Genomic DNA, 16,785 nt, shown 5'->3' with positions numbered 1-16,785 from the left:
GTCCAATATCTCATTACCCCAGACTTGCTCCTAACGAGGTTTTCTCTTTCTTTTTCCTCCTAATGGCTCTTTAATAGAACTGCTTCTGAATTATTTAGAGGCCCAGCAGCTGGAGGAAGCAGACCAGGAGAAAATCGGCGGAGTTGCAAAGTGTGCTTGGAGCAGGAGCTCTGGGGGACACAGAGCCCCAGGACTGTCACACCCACAAAGGTGATGCTCACTCCTCCTCCAGATGTGTTTCTGCCCCTCTGCAGCTGCCTGACCTTTCCCAGGGAGGTGAAAAGACAGGCACAGCCCAAGCAGCCATAATGCTGCTGGGCTGGGAGGCTGGTGCTGATTCAAAGAACCCAACTTGTTGCTTGCCAGCTTTTGGGATCCTCCTCCATGCTGGGATCTCCCAGCTCATCCCAAGGACTTCTGTTTCCATTCAGAGCAGCTCCCAAGGGAACAGGTCCTTTAGCTCAGTCATTCTCCTGGAAATATCTCTATTTATGCCTGGCCTGCAGATCATCAGATAAAAGAACTGTTGGCTCTTATAATTACTTTAAAGCCAAATGATGTAAGCTGGAACAGCAGGAGCCCAAAATAACTGTTAACTAAAGCTATTAAATGCATAAATGTCTCTCTCAGAGCTGCAAAATGTGCAGTATGAATATTAAACATCTACATTTGCTAAAAGCAAATGACTGAAAATAATTTTAAAATCCTCCTGCAAGTTCCCTTCACCTCCAGGCCTCTTCTGCAGGGAAAGTGGAAGGTCCAGTCCTTTCCAGGCCTGAGCACCTGAACAGATCTGAGGGTAAACAGCCACCTGGACAAGTGACCTGGACAGCAGAGTGGGCACAGCAAGTTGGGACCCTGGGAGAGACGAGGCCCCAGTGAAAGAAGCAGCTTTGGTGGTATCAGCTGCATTCCATAAAAATAAAGATGGAAAAAAACCTCAAGCCATAAAACCAACCTGCTTCCAGCACGAGGAAATTCCCTCTTGAATGGTTTTGTGTTGGGGGGGTAATTCTGTGTTTCACATTTTGTGCTACAGCCACATCCAAAACAAAGCACTCCAGGCAGCCCACGGGGACTTCTTGGGCACCATTTCCCTGGCAACCAATGGTTTCCCACATTCTCTCACACGTGCAGAACCAACCTGAATTTCTCTAAATCACCTCTTTATCCTTGTTTTTTTTTTTTTGTTTGTTTTTTGTCATTGTTTTTTTGTTTGTTTGGTTTTGTTTTTTTTTTTTTTAATTTTTTTGGGGTTTTTTTTGTTGGTTTTTTTTTTTTTTTTAGGGAGGTGTTACAAATATCAGCCAGGTAGAAAAAGAAGTTGATTCCTACCGATGCAGAGGGGTGGAGGGTAATTCCAGCGGCGCACCGTGCCCGGCATGCAGGAGATGTGGGAGTGGCCCTGCAGGGATGGAAAACAACACAAAGGTTTGGGGGGTGGATTTTGCACCAGAGGTACAAATAGATGTGTAAAGAATATGGAGAAAACAGAAAAGCAGGAATCCTTCTGGTGATGCCAGCTAGAGAGAGCTAAAGGAATAAAGAAGGGATTTGTCAAAGGCCTTTACAGGATACACCTTGGGCAGTGCAAGAGCCTGGCCTTGGCTACACCCAAGATGGACCTTGAGTAATGAGTTTTTACACTTTTGTAAGTTTTAGTCCATTTCCATACTGGGTTAATTGCCCAATTCCAGCTCCAGGTTGTGCAGTCCCACCCTCCCAGGTTGCTCTCCTCCATTCCCTGTTTGCACTTTTTGGGCTGGAGCTGCAGCGCTGTCCTGGGCTCTGGGGCTGGAAAAGGATTGTTCTGTGTGCCTGAGCTGAAGGATTGTTCTGTGTGCCTGGGCTGGAGGATTGTTCTGTGTGCCTGGGCTGGTTCTGGGCTGGTTCAGGATTGCTCTGTGTGCCTGGGCTGGTTCAGGATTGTTCTGTGTGCCTGGGCTGGCTCTGGGCTGGTTCAGGATTGTTCTGTGTGCCTGAGCTGAAGGATTGTTCTGTGTGCCTGGGCTGGCTCTGGGCTGGTTCAGGATTGTTCTGTGTGCCTGGGCTGGCTCTGGGCTGGTTCAGGATTGTTCTGTGTGCCTGGGCTGGTTCTGGGCTGGTTCAGGATTGTTCTGTGTGCCTGGGCTGGCTCTGGGCTGGTTCAGGATTTCTCTGTGTGCCTGGGCTGGCTCTGGGCTGGTTCAGGATTGCTCTGTGTGCTGAGCTGTGAGGAGAGCTGCTGGCACTCTGTGTGGAGCTCAGAGGTACAAACCCCGAGCTGGGAACAGCAGAGCTGAGGCTGAGGCTGGGCTGGTACCTGCAGGGCGTAGCCGGGCTCGCACTGGAAGGACACCACGTCGTTCACCAGGTAGCGCTCGCCGATCTTCAGCCCATTCCCAGGAACCGCCGGCTCCGGGCAGCTGGAGAGGCCCACGGCTGTGGGAGGAAGGGAGATGGGAGCTCAGGGAGTGGGGATGGGGCTGTGCTGAGGGCTGGAGGGATGGGAACACACTTTTTGTTTTAGCCCGCGCCCGTTTACCAGCCGCCACCGCAGACTCTGGGTGGGGAAATTCTGTTTCCTTTGGATTCTCCATGGACAGCCCAACTCCATCCCCACATCTACAGCTGGGAACATCCTGCTGCAAACCCAACTAACAACCTGTGACATCTCGTGTGGGGTGATGGGCTCTCCCTCCCTTTTCCCTTTCCTTTCCTTTCCTTTCCTTTCCTTTCCTTTCCTTTCCTTTCCTTTCCTTTCCTTTCCTTTCCTTTCCTTTCCTTTCCTTTCCTTTCCTTTCCTTTCCTTTCCTTTCCTTTCCTTTCCTTTCCTTTCCTTTCCTTTCCTTTCCTTTCCCCTTTTTCCTTTCCCCTTTTTCCTTTCCCCTTCTTCCTTTCCTTTCCCCTTCTTCCTTTCCTTTCCCCTTCTTCCTTTCCTTTCCCCTTCTTCCTTTCCTTTCCCCTTCTTCCTTTCCTTTCCCCTTCTTCCTTTCCTTTCCCCTTCTTCCTTTCCTTTCCCCTTCTTCCTTTCCTTTCCCCTTCTTCCTTTCCTTTCCCCTTCTTCCTTTCCTTTCCCCTTCTTCCTTTCCTTTCCCCTTCTTCCTTTCCTTTCCCCTTCTTCCTTTCCTTTCCCCTTCTTCCTTTCCTTTCCCCTTCTTCCTTTCCTTTCCCCTTCTTCCTTTCCTTTCCCCTTCTTCCTTTCCTTTCCCCTTCTTCCTTTCCTTTCCCCTTCTTCCTTTCCTTTCCCCTTCTTCCTTTCCTTTCCCCTTCTTCCTTTCCTTTCCCCTTCTTCCTTTCCTTTCCCCTTTTCCCTTTCCTTTCCCCTTCTTCCTTTCCTTTCCCCTTCTTCCTTTCCTTTCCCCTTTTCCCTTTCCTTTCCCCTTTTCCCTTTCCTTTCCCCTTTTCCCTTTCCTTTCCCCTTCTTCCTTTCCTTTCCCCTTCTTCCTTTCCTTTCCCCTTCTTCCTTTCCTTTCCCCTTCTTCCTTTCCTTTCCCCTTCTTCCTTTCCCCTTCTTCCTTTCCTTTCCCCTTTTCCCTTTCCTTTCCCCTTCTTCCTTTCCTTTCCCCTTTTCCCTTTCCTTTCCCCTTTTCCCTTTCCTTTCCCCTTTTCCCTTTCCTTTCCCCTTTTCCCTTTCCTTTCCCCTTTTTCCCCTCCCTTTTCCCTTCCCCTTTTCCCCTTTCCTTCCATCTCCCCTCTCCCAGCCCGGGGAGATAAAAGGAATCCTGCAGCTCCTCACAGCCGCTCCAGCACCTCCTTCCCTCCCTCCCTCCCTCCCCAAGCTGGCAGCTGCCACTCCTCGATAACCTCCTGCATCCCTTCGAGGGCTCCTGCTCTGCTCCAGCCCCACAGAGCCCCAGGCAGGGGGAAAATAAAGGAGAAAAGGAGCGAGGAGGGGCTGAGTCTCCTCCTAAAGCCCAGTCACGCTTCCCTCCCCGCTCCTGGATGTGCTGCTTGACCTTCAGAGAGGCAGGAGAGAAAATGGCTTTAAATAACTTCTCCTTCACATCAGTGGCTTTCACTCAGTCCCAAATTGTTCCCGGCTTTGGAGCACGCAGAGGTAAAAGCTCAGCCTGAGTAACACAGCGAGGGAGAAACCTGAGTTTTCCTCCCCTGTTTTAGCTCATCTCTCCCAGCTTCCTCCCAAATGGAACACAGAAAAAACCCAGGGCTCAGGGCTGGGAGATTCCAATGGTACAAACAGAGCAGAAATCACATTATTTCCAGCTGCCCTGAAAATCAACACCTATTAATTTCCTCAGCCAAAGGAACAGACAGGGCTGATAATCCCAGGCTCATGAAAAACCTGGCCATGATTTCTGCAGGAGGGCGCTCAAAGGATTTATTGATCGGAATAGAGGTGGGGAAGAAACGGAGTCACAGCAAGAGGATTCCTGCAGCTCCCAGAGCACAGGCTGGGCACATTTTTTCTCTCCCAATCCGGTGGTGTCTGTAATCCTGGATTCAATAATGGACAAGGTTTCAGTGAGCAAAGGCAGCAAATCCTGGAGGGTTTAGTGCTGGCTGGCTCTAAAGCACAGTCCCAGCTGTGCCAGTGCAGGGAATCTTGTGGGAGTCCAGGGCAGAAGTGTTCTTGCTTCAAAAAAGGAGGGGGAGATGTGGGAGTCCAGGGCTTCCCTCTGGCTGCCCTGGAAGGTCTGGGACCCTGGCAGGGGTCAGGAACCCCCCTGGACAGAGCCCCCAGAGACACTGGCTGTGATCTCTGTCCATGGAAAAGAGTTTTCAATCTTACAGGATGAATTACAAGCTCTGAGTGTTTGATATAAGTAATAATTAAGTGTGGCACGGGTGCAAAAGTAAAATTTTAGGATTCTAGATTAGGGGTCCAAAGGGGACAAGATGGAGGAAATTGGGTGTGCCTTGTCCTTTTTCTCCTTCTTCATGCCCTCCATGTTTCACTGTGGTGTTGGCATTTTTCTGTTGGTTCAGGCTGGGGACACACTGTCCAACGCAGGTGACAGATATTGGCACGTTATTGTAAATCCAGCACAGGTAGTTTGTGGTATTTAATGTTTGTACCATCCCACTGAGGGCAGAGCCCCACACGCTGCCCTGCAGGACAGAGCTGCGGCAGGGCAGCAGAACATGTTAGAGATAAACAGAATAAACAACCTTGAAACAGCACAGACCAATTATGGCTTCTGCTTTGGCAGGGGGCTGACAGACAGAGACTTTCTACAGTCTTGGAATCATCAATACCACAGATTCTGACAGGTCCAGCCACAGGATCCCTTCCAGGATCCCTGAGGGGTCTGTCAGGGTGAGGCCCGTGGGAAATCAAGGAATTAAAGACTCAGCTGAGAAAAAGGAACCAGCACCAAGTTTCCAGGCATGGTCACATCAGGAATGGCTGTGCCTTTCTCCTGCCCTTTGGAGATGAAGGCTGAGCCCAGGGATTCAGAGGGAGAGGCAGATCTGAGCACACAGACACAAAAAGGTGCCACCAAGAGCACAGTGAGCATCATCCCACCCCTCTGCTCCATCTTTTCTCTATTTATCACTCCCTCCCTGGGAGCGGGGAGCCAGAGCAGCTCCTTCTCCCACTTCTCCCACTCCTCCAGCCCCGCAGGTACCTCCCCATCTCCCAGGAGCTGCGGGATCAAGGCTGGAGCTGCTCTTACTTTTGTATTCCAGGTGAAAGCCGGCAGCGGAGACGCTGATGTCGGAATAGAAATGCAGATAGAGCTGGTTTGAAGTGCTGTTGAGCAGCGCAGGCACTGTGGTTCCTGGCAAAACAAGAGGTGCACAAAGGCAGTGGAGAGGATCCCTCTCCTCCTCCTCCTCCTCCTCCGCACCTCCTCGGAGATTTGCGGCAGGAGAGGCTGACAACACAAAGTCCTTTCAACTTAACGAGCTCCTCTTGGTTTTGATCAGGTTCTTTCTAATGAGGCCAATTGAGAAATACCCAGGGCCTTTCCAGTGGCTGCTCCTGGATTTCAGCCTCTGGAGCTCGGCCACCGACAGACAAAAAGCACCAAGGGATGGGAAACGGCGTGGGTGGAACACAGGTCCGGGAAAATTCGGGATTCCTGCATTCTCTGGAAGCTGCTGCAGCAGCAGGACAAGGAATTTGGGATTCCTTCACTCCATGGAAGCTGCTGTAGCATCTGGACAAGGGATTCGGGATTCATTCACTCCATGGAAGTTGCAGCATCAGCAGGACGAGGAATTTGGGATTCCTGCATTCCCTGGAAGGTGCAGCAGCAGCAGGACGAGGAATTCAGGATTCCTTCATTCCCTGGAAGCTGCTGCAGCATCTGGACAAGGAATTGGGGATTCCTTAATTTCCTGTGGCTGCCGCAGCTGCAGGATGAGGAATTTGGGATTCCTTCATTCCCTGGAAGCTGCTGCAGCATCTGGACAAGGAATTCGGGATTCCTTCATGCACTGGAAGTTGCAGCATCAGCAGGACGAGGAATTTGGGATTCCTGCATTCCCTGTGGCTGCTGCAGCAGCAAGACAAGGAATTTGGGATTCCTTCATTCCCTGGAAGCTGCTGCAGCATCTGGACAAGGAATTCAGGATTCATTCACTCCATAAAGTTGCTGGAGCAGCAGGACGAGGAATTCAGGATTCCTTCATTCCCTGGAAGCTGCTGCAGCATCTGGACCGAGGGAATTCCCATGTCCAGGAATAAAACCCCACTGGTTTTGTGTTTAAAGCTCCCTCTCACCCCTCCCACAGGCTGATGGAGTTGAAATTCCCAATCCAGCAGAGCACATAATTCCCTTTAAATCTGTTCCTAGCTGTTGATGCAGTTAAATTTAATTTTGTGAGGTGAATAAAACGAGGCAGGAACTGATGGGCTCGAGTGCCACGTACCAGAGAAGCTCCCCAGCATGGTGGCTGTGTTGTCTCCTCCATCAAACACTTCCAGGGAATCCCAGTTCTGCTCCGTGACAAAACTGATCACCTGGATCTGCAGAGAGAAACAAAAAAAGAGAAAAAAATTAACAGCACAATTCCCCAAATAATGGGAATAAATCAAATTAATGGCAATTAAAGGGTCACTGGCTGAGTTTACACACTCTGGGGGTTCAGCATGGGCAAAACTTGGAGACTTCTGCCTCTGACCATTCCCACTGAGATTTTCCAGCTATTTTTTCCCCCAAACTTCCAGACAGAAATGCTGTTTTCTGCTGCTGCTCCAGAGCTCCTGGAACTGCCCAGCTCATTTCCAGCTGCTGAGAATCCCAGCCTTTTTCCCCCCCTGTTTGGAGAAATCCCTGAAGACTCTGAGCCCTTTGAAATGAGAGCAACCAGCAGCAAGCCGGAGATAAAATAAACCCAAAAAATGCCTCACATTAAACAACAGGATTTAAAAAATCCAATCAAGTTCCTGCCTTGTTCCTCAGCTTTTAGTGGAATCAGTCGAGCTGCATTTTTGGATTTCACCTTTCCCTGCCATGCCCCACAAGGTTTGGAGGCCTTGGGAAGTGGCTTGACTCCATTAGTTGGAACATCAACACAAATCCTTGGATGAGAAACATCCAAGCTGAGAAATCTGCATTTATACAGAAAAGAAGAGCTGAGAAATCTGCATTTATACAGAAAAGCAGAGCTGAGAAATCTGCATTTATACCGAAAAGCAGCTCGTGCTTGAGTGAGGATCTCCATGGAATTGCACAGCTTTGGTTGCCAGGATCACCATTAACAGGGATTTTGCCTAAATCCTAAAATCAAAGCCTTCAGTGTCCCATTAAAAACCCAAGTTTGGTGAATGGGGTGAGAGTGAGGCAGAAAATCTGAGCAAAAGCCATCGGTTTGGGGGAAAATCCAGATTTATTCTGGAAGGTTGGGATGAGATTTTCCAACATTGCGTATCTCAAATTAAAATGTCAGGCAAAAGAAAAAAAAAAACAAAAAAACCCTCAAATGCAAAAGGAATCTTAAAGATAAATCAGGAGCATAAATGAGTTGTACAGCCTGGCTCTACACAAGGAGAGTGCTGGAAAATTGGGAAAAATGAGAAGTGGGGAGACTTCACTGCCCTCAAACTTTGACTACTCATGTGTGAACCCTCTCCCTTTCTCCCCAAATCTTATTCCCTGATTTCCTCATCCACCCCAATTCTACACTTACCTCTGCCTTGCTGAACATCAAATCAAAATCCTCCGTTTGAAAATAAAAATAATAAATAAATTAAAAAAAAAAAAAATCAATCCCCCCACTTCAGCCATTTAAACCCATTTCCTCCTTGATTTACTCCGGGTAATAAAACCGGCTGTAAAGTTCCTCCCATGTATTTTTTTTTAGCAGAAAGTGAGTGGAGTTCACCCAGCAGGAATCGCAGTGACCCCCACGGAGCCATCACTGCTCCCACTGACCCTTTTTTTCCCTTTTTTCCTGCCTCATTACACCCCTATTGTGATTTACATTATTGGAAGTGGAGTGAGAATGAGCGTTTTGTTTGCTCTTACACCGCCTAAATTATTTATTCTCCTCTCTCCCCCCTCCTCCAGCTTAACGGAATAAACATTTTTAAGGTCCTAATTCTAGTCTGACATGTGGATTCACAAGGGATCTGCATCTATTTACTGCCACGTGTATAAATTAATTCACTCAGGAAGGTTTGCTCCGGGAATGAATAATTCATGGCAGAAGTGCCAGCTCCTACCCTGATTACATAAAAACCCTGCTCCTGAGTGCTGCTACCAAGAAAGCTTCAATTTCACCTCCTTCCCTGATTTACAGTTGTTTAACCTTTAATTGTTGTGCAAAAAGGGGGTAAAGGGAGGCTGGAATTAAGAGCTAATAATGGAGAAGTCGAAGGAAGCGGTGCCAGGATGGATCCAGCTCCAGCTCTGGGGTCATTTCCCCTCCCTGGGGGCTGCCCTGAGACCCCTCCCCGCAGCTGTTTCAGCTCCTGGGGACCAAAACCTTTCTCCAAGGGATTTTTTTCCCCCTGGAAGTCCCAAAGAAGCTGATGGGTCGTGACCAGGTGACAGCAGATCTTGGTGCCATGCGGAATTGAAGACCTCAGCACCGGTGGGGGCCCCAAAAACGTGGGATCAAAGAATTTTAAGGTCTTGGGTTGGATTTTAAAGCTCATCTTGTCCCAAAATCTTTGCTGTGGGCAGGGTCACCTCTCACTATCCCAGGTTGCTCCTTGCCCTGCTCAACAAGGCTTTGGACACTTCCAGGGTTGGCGCATCCACAGCCTTCCTGGATAACCATAATTAAAACTTCCTAATATTTAACTGAAATTGCCCCTTTTTTGTGCCAGAGTAAGGGTCACACTGAGGGACCTGCTCTTCCCCAAATCCCACCCTGTGCCTCCATGACAATGCTCCTGGAGCTCTGGCAGCCTTGGGGCTGTGCCCATTCCCTGGGCAGCGCCAGCACCTCTGGGGGAAGAACCTTTCCCTAAATCCAACCTGAGCCTCCCCTGGCACAGCATCACACACACAAACATCACCAATGAATCCCTGCTTAATCCTGGCTGTAAATAAATGCCTGATTCCAGAGATTTCCACATCAATCCATCCCTGTCCTACGAGGAACAGCGACTTCCCAACACATGGTTCCCCACATACTGTTCATGTAAATAATAATTATTTTACATTCTTTTGTGAGAAGAGAGAATTGATGGGCTATTAGTTTGACCAGTGTGGTTGGAGAGGTGGCAATTTCATCCTCCATTCCACTGTCACTTTTAGAATTCTATATATTCTATACAGATTCTATATATGCTATAAAGAATTTTATATATTTTATACAGAATTCTATATTCTATATAGAGCAGCAGACCCTGAGTGTCCTCCTCTGTGCTGGCTGTACCTGGATCCCTGCTCCCTCGGGCACTGTGATCTTCCACACGCAGTTGAGGCTGTTCAGGTAGGGCTCAGGGAAGCCTGGGGACAGGATGGTTCCTTTCCTCTCCGTCAGGTTCCCCCCACAGGGCACTGCAATGAGGGAAGCAGAAGGAATTGGCTTCGCTAAAAACATTGTTAAAATGACAAGGAATTGAGAGCTGGTGGTGATTTAAGGATATTTGTAGGAATAATCCTCTTTCCAGTAACTTTTTCGTGCAACTTTTGGCACGTTCCTCAGGTGTGGGGAGCACACGAGGATGATCTTCAGGAGTTGCTCTCCTTCAGAGGAGGTGAAAGCAGCTTTCACCCAGATCTGATTGATTTGAGATGCTGTCCCAGATCTCACAAGAGTATTGGATCAAAAAGGTCAATTCCCTGGAAATCAGGGTTAAACTGTTCTTACTCACAGCCAGGCTGGGCTTTGTATTTTATCAGACAATCATGGAATGATTTGGGTGGGAAGGAACCTTAAAGATCCCCAAATCCCTTCACTCAGACAGCTTCCACTATCCCAGGATGTTCCAATCCCTGTCCAACCTGGCCTTGGACACTTCCAGGGATGGGACAGCCACAGCCTCTCTGGACAGAACCACAAGAGCTTTTAAAGAAGTTTTTTTACATTTCATTCACTTACATTTCCATTTCAATTCATTAGTGCTTTGTTTTGCTGTTCATTTTTTTCCCACAGAACACCCCGGGCTGGAAGACACCCACAAACACCACCAACATCCAACCCCTGAACACTTTTAGGACAACCCAGAGAGAAACACCGTTGCCCTGATTTTTAAAAGTGTTAAGTTTTCTTTTCTAGTTCTTTTGAACATTTTAAAGCTCTCATAAAACTTATTTAACCTTCTGATAACATTTACATATTTCTACTGGAGTTCTCACACACTGTTCATGTAAATAATGATTGTTTTGCATTCTTCTTTGTGAGGAGAGAGAATTGATGGACTGTTGGTTTGACCAGAGTGGTTGGAGAGGTGGCAATTCCATCCTCCAATCCACTGTCACTTTTAGAATTCTATCTAGAATATATAGAATTCTATATTCTAGATAGAATTCTATATATTCTAGATAGATTTCTATATTCTAGATAGAATTCTATAATTCACATCAGAAATAAAATTTGCTCTTTTTCTCTTTTAAACTCGCCAAGCTTCTGGGTACTCACTTCATGTCCAATTGTCACTATAGACACATGCTATTGCAAAGGTGAAAAAAAGGAAGTTTATTTTCTCACTCCAGCACTTATACTTTTCCAAAGCTGACAGTGGATTGGAGGGTGAAGGTGCCACCTCTCCAACAACATTGGACAAACTCATCAAATTTCTCCTCCTTTATGAAGCAACGCAAATTTACCAGTCCATCAAATTTCTCCTCCTTCACGAAGAAACACAAAACAACAGGTTGTTTACAGAAAGTTGTGTGAGAAAGTTCTCTACAAGACTGTAAACTCGGAAAACTTCAGAAAATCCTAAGAATCAGGACGACACCCAACAGCGACACAACACCGCTGCCAGCGACTCTCCCACCCCGTTCCCACCTCCCTGCCCCGTGCCACCTACCCACGCAGGTGGGGACGGAGGAGTTCCACTGTGCCAGGGCCCCGGGCATGGCCAGGCACTGGATGGCAGGGGAGCCTCGCAGGCCGTAGCCGGGGCTGCACTCGAAGCGCACCACGGCGCCCACGGCGAAGTCGCTGCCCAGGCGCCGGCCGTGCCGCGGCTCCGGCACCGAGCTGCACTGCGTGGCGCTGGTGCGGGGCACGGCTGCCGGCAGCGGGGGAAGGCAGACACAACAGTTAGTGCTGGGAGTCAAGATTCATCAGTTTTGCACCAAAATCCCCGAGTTACTCTGAGCTCACACCGAAAATTATCATCCCTGAATTATTTTGTATTATCGTTGGAAATTTGTTACCCCTGAGTTTACACTGAAACCCCAAGGAGGTGTTGGATGCAGACTCCACACAAGGAGAGTGCTGGAAAATTGGGAAAAATGAGCAGTGAGGAGACTTCACTGCCCTCAAACTTTGACTACTCATGTGTGAATCCTCTCCCTTTCTCCCCAGATCACTCCCCAAACTGACTGATTGTACCTAAAAAACTGAAGCATTGGGGCTGAATCCAAACTTGGCCATTGACTGATTGTACCTAAATCCCAAAGTGTTTAAACCCCAAAGAGGGGCTGAATCCAAACATGACTAATTGTACCTAAATCCCAAAGTATCTAAACCCCAAGGAGGTATTGGATGCAAACTTTACTGTTGATTGATTGTACCTAAAAACCTGAAGTATTGGGGCTGAATCCAAACTTAGCCATTGATTGATTGTACCTAAATCCCAGAGTGTTTAAACCCCAAAGAGGGGCTGAATTCAAACTTGGCCATTGACAATTGTACCTAAAATCTTCAAGTATTGGGTCTGAATCCAAAGACAATCACTGACTGATTGTGCCTAAACCCCAAAGTATCTAAATCACAAAGAATGGATGAATCCAAGCAGAACCATGGCCTGATTTTATCTAAATCCCAAAGACTGGCTTAATCCAAGCATGACCATCGACTAATTGTACCTAAAACATTAAAGTATTTGGGCTGAATCCAAACTTGGCCATTGACTGATTGTACCTAAACCCCAAAGTATCTAAATCACAAAGAAAGGATGAATCCAAGCAGAACCATGGCCTGATTTTATCTAAATCCCAAAGACTGGCTTAATCCAAGCATTGGAACTTGAACATGTTGGAGTTTTTTTCCCAAACTTAATGGTTTAATGATTCTATACCTGAAATAAAAGCAGCTGGAACATCCAGAACCCCCCCACTGCTTTCCTCCAGAGAACTTCCCCCACATCAAAAGGTTGTTTTTACCCAGGGGAACCAAAGCATTTGGCAGTGGCTTCCCAAAAAGTTGTTTTGTCACCCAATGCAGGAGCCTCTCTGGGGAACCCTTTGGGTTCCTCAGCTCCCTGGGCCTCATGGCCATGAAGGAACAGCAATTGGGAAAAAATCTTCTTTGGAAAAGAGAGAAAAGGGGGATTTAAGCAGTGGCAGTGCTGAAATTGTTGGTATTCCTGTTGAGTACTGGGAATTACAGTCAAAGGCAGGAATGAGTCTGGCAGATAAGTGAGGAGAAAACTCATCAAAAAAAACCAGGAATATTTCCAAGGAAGAATTCAATTAATATTTTCCTCTGAGTTGCTTTAAATTTATGAGTGTTTAGCTAATTAGAGTCTGGCCAGGCAGATCCAAATCAGGATCGCCCTTTTCCCCTTGCTTCCCATGCAGCTCTTGCAGGAGGGAGGAGGAAACCTTCCCTGGTTTCATCAAAACCTTTGCTCTGCTGAGCTCTTTGAAGATTACAGTCACAACCACGGCTGTTTCACACTCATTAGGCAGGAATTCAAGAGAACATATCTTTAACCACTCCAAAATCCAAACCATGCTTTGCTTCACCCCTGGAGAAGGCTCAGGTCATGCCAGTGTCTGTCCCCTCTTTGCAGCAAGAGCCTGGATGTTCCCACAGATAACTCCAGGGAGCAGGTGGGTGAGAAATCCCTTCTGCTTTCCCACTGTTCCATGCATCATTTGCTATTTGCTCCCATAAAATCCCTGAGTTGTTCTCGCCCAGTGCAGCACAAAGCTGTTCCTGAAAGGATCAAGGGGCAGGAGTGTGACAGTCCTGAGCCTGTGACACGCACAGAGGGAGGATTTCCGAGCTGCCAGACGGGATTTCAGCTGCTTACACCCAGCAAAGTGCTAAAAACGCCACTGGGAAGAATTGCTGTGGGATAAATCTCCAAATTCCCTGCGTGACTCCAGGCATGACGCCGGGACGGGGCTGATGGTAATCCTGGGATGTGCAGGGTTCAGGCTGAGTGGGAATGAAAGGGCAGAATACAAAGTACCCACAGCAGCCAGACAGCCCTGCCAGAGCTCTGCTCCCAGAGGAATCCTAATTTCCTGTGATATTCCCTGCTCAGAACCCCCAGACACCAAAAGCAGCTCAGGACACTCAGGACACCCCGGGAGCGACCCGAGGACACTTCCAGAACACACCTGAACTCACCTTGGTAGACAAAATGAAAACCTTTGGCTGTGGATTGACCCTTGGAGCTGAATTTGAGGAGGATCTGGTTGGTGGTGGCCAATGGCAGAGATTCCCCTGGGTGGGGAGGAGGGAAAACGGGAGAGACAGAGGTGAAGGAAGGAGCCACAGGGAGCAGGGGCTGGGTGTCAGCTGTGACAAGGCTGCTTTTCCCAGCAGGGACAGGGACAGGGAGCAGCTCCCTACCTGAGTGAGAGCCTGAGAGGGAGCTGAGCAGCCGTGAGTGCTGCGTGGGGCCATCGTGCACCTCCACCACGTCATTGAGCGCCGTCTGGAAAAAGGCAAACTGCCCGAAGAGCACTGCGGGGACAGGGACAGGGACAGGGCTGGCACCGGCCACTGCTGTCCCCAGCATCACCACGCTGCTGTCCCCAGCATCACCACACTGCTGTCCCCAGTGTCACCACGCTGCTGTCCCCAGTGTCACCACACTGCTGTCCCCAGCATCACCACGCTGCTGTCCCCAGCTTCACCACACTGCTGTCCCTAGTGTCACCACGCTGCTGTCCCCACATTGCTGTCCCCAGCATCACCACGCTGCTGTCCCCAGCGTCACCACGCTGCTGTCCCTAGTGTCACCACGCTGCTGTCCCCAGCATCATTACACTGATGTCCCACTGCTGTCCCCAGTGTCACCACGCTGATGTTCCCACATTGCTGTCCCCAGCATCACCACGCTGCTGTCCCCAATGTCACCACACTGCTGTCCCCAGCATCACCACGCTGCTGTCCCCAGTGTCACCACACTGCTATCCCACTGCTGTCCCCAGTGTCACCAGGCTGCTGTCCCCAAAATCATCACACTGCTGTCCCCACATTGCTGTCCCCATTGTCACCACACTGTCCCCCACTGCTGTCGTCATGGTCACCACACCATCGTCCCCACTCAATCCCAGAGCTGTCCCCACTGCCATCCCATTGCTGTCCCACTCCAATCCCCCTGCCACCGTACTACCATCCCAGTGCTGTCCCATTCTGTCCCCACTGATGACCCCATTGCTGTCCCCACTGCTGTCCCCACACCGCCAGCCCACGGAGCCAAGGCATTTCCATGGAATCACAGAATCCCCTCAGCTGAAACAGACCCCAAAGACCATCGAGTCCAACCCCCAGCCCTGCCCAGGACTCGCCCCCTCCAGGATTCCCAGCATTCCAAACTGGGATCTGTTTTCCCAGCACAACCTTTTCCCCGTGTTTCAGCTGCCTTTATTCCGGGCAGGGACAAGGGCTGAGCGACAGCCTGGAAAAATGGGAGCCCTTTATTTATCCCAAATTCCAGAGGCAGCACCAGCCTCCCCCGGGTTCATTGCCACGACATTTCCCCACTGATTTCCAGCCCACTGGGAATTTTCTGTGACTCATCCCCTTTCCCTGCCTACGGAACACGAAGTGCAGAATTCCACTGAGGAACAATAATTATTGATTAGGTGCAATTGGCTCCCATTGGGTTGAGCTTTGGACAAAACATGGACAAATCCAGAATTTTCTCTGACTCCAGCACAAAGAGCACCCAACAGCATCACTCCCATCTGCCCTATCTCCATTCTGGATGCACTTATAAAAAATCATCATTAAAAACCCAGCAAATAAGAGCTGCAAGAAGAGAATCCCATAAAAATTCCAAGCGTGGTACCATAGTCCTTGGGCACGACGATGGAGTACAGGCACACCTGGCCACTGGTGTAGTTTTGGGGATAATTTGGGGACAGGACGACTCCATCTGAGCCTGTGTACTGCCCTCCACAGGGAGCTGCAAGGGAAAAGATCATGGAGCATCCCTGGAGCCTGGAAATGTCCCCAGCCACCATTCCCTGCTCCAGGTGCTGCTCCCTGAAAGTTCCCATTGGAAAAATCAGGTTTACCCCACCCTGAGTTCGTGCTGGCTCCACCTGGAATTATCAAACCACTAATTAATGTGGGATTTGATAATGTTCCCCACCTCACAGCTGGGGATGAGCTCCTTTTGCCACCTTTCCTCAGTTTTCCCTGCCAGTGTGTCCCAAATTAGAGATTTCATTCCTTCCCCCATTAGCTGTCTCTTGATTCCCTTCTCAGCTCAAGACTAACTGCAAACCATGACGTCAGAAAAGAAAATAAAACTACCACAGAGAAAACCTAAGAAAAAAACGTTTGTTTTGTCACTGAGCTCTGCCCCTGCTCAGGAACACCCAAAATTGAGGGTTTGGATTAGCAAGGATCAGGTTTAGCCAGGGTTTAAGTGGATTCCTGACTCCTGCCCTGTGCCAGGCACTCGGGATGTGTCAGGCACTGAATCAGCCATGTCCAGTTTCCCATTTATCTCCAAAAAAAACTCAAAAAAACCTCCCAGAAACCAGCTCTTCCCCCTGAAAAACCATGAAAATCAATTCCTGGTAAAACCCCTAAAAAAAATGATGGAAAAACAGAGAAAACCCCTCTAAACTAACACCCAGTTTTCCACGGGTGACGCGTCGAGGGATCCGGCTCCGGGCAGATCCTTCCCCCTGCCCCTTCCCGTGGGATTTACCTGTACAGGTGGGACGAGGCTTGTTCCAGGTGGGTTTTCCATCCCCTCCCATGACACAGGTGAGGGTGGGGCCCCCCTCGATGTCGTAGCCCCCATCACAGTAGAAGGTGATGGTGGAGCCCAGCTTCAGGTCCGTGCCCACCCTGGTGCCGTTCTTGATGGACCCCGGGTCAAAGCAGGACTCCCGGGGGTTCTCTGCAGGGAAAGAATTCCCAGGATTTTTATTCCCCTGACACAGCTCCTCTGCTGCTTTGAGCAGTGAAATGGGAGTTTTTTTAGGGGTTTTTTTGTTTCCCCCCCCCCACCTAGGAATCTGTGGTATTTTCACAAGGACTGGCACCGTTTGTAGGGTCTGG

General features: G+C 49.0%; 1 protein-coding gene across 2 annotated transcripts in view; it reads right to left on the bottom strand.

The window, feature by feature from the left end:
• CSMD2 (CUB and Sushi multiple domains 2) overlaps positions 1–16,785 on the bottom strand; it is a 224,638-nt gene that overhangs the window by 41,057 nt on the left and 166,796 nt on the right. For both annotated transcript variants that reach the window (XM_030290568.4, XM_030290570.4), the window contains 10 exons: positions 16,430–16,624; positions 15,557–15,673; positions 14,110–14,223; positions 13,885–13,980; positions 11,384–11,587; positions 9,781–9,905; positions 6,823–6,919; positions 5,622–5,726; positions 2,303–2,421; positions 1,336–1,405 (listed from right to left, as the gene is read on the bottom strand). In XM_030290568.4, coding sequence (XP_030146428.4) covers positions 1,336–1,405; positions 2,303–2,421; positions 5,622–5,726; positions 6,823–6,919; positions 9,781–9,905; positions 11,384–11,587; positions 13,885–13,980; positions 14,110–14,223; positions 15,557–15,673; positions 16,430–16,624 — 1,242 coding nt within the window. The remainder of the gene's footprint in view (positions 1–1,335; positions 1,406–2,302; positions 2,422–5,621; positions 5,727–6,822; positions 6,920–9,780; positions 9,906–11,383; positions 11,588–13,884; positions 13,981–14,109; positions 14,224–15,556; positions 15,674–16,429; positions 16,625–16,785) is intronic.

The sequence above is a fragment of the Taeniopygia guttata genome, chromosome 23 (genome assembly GCF_048771995.1).
Source record: "Taeniopygia guttata chromosome 23, bTaeGut7.mat, whole genome shotgun sequence".
Taxonomy (NCBI): Eukaryota; Metazoa; Chordata; class Aves; order Passeriformes; family Estrildidae; genus Taeniopygia; species Taeniopygia guttata.
The sequence above is the reverse complement of the archived record's forward strand: the minus strand, read 5'-3'. Positions and strand labels throughout refer to the sequence as shown.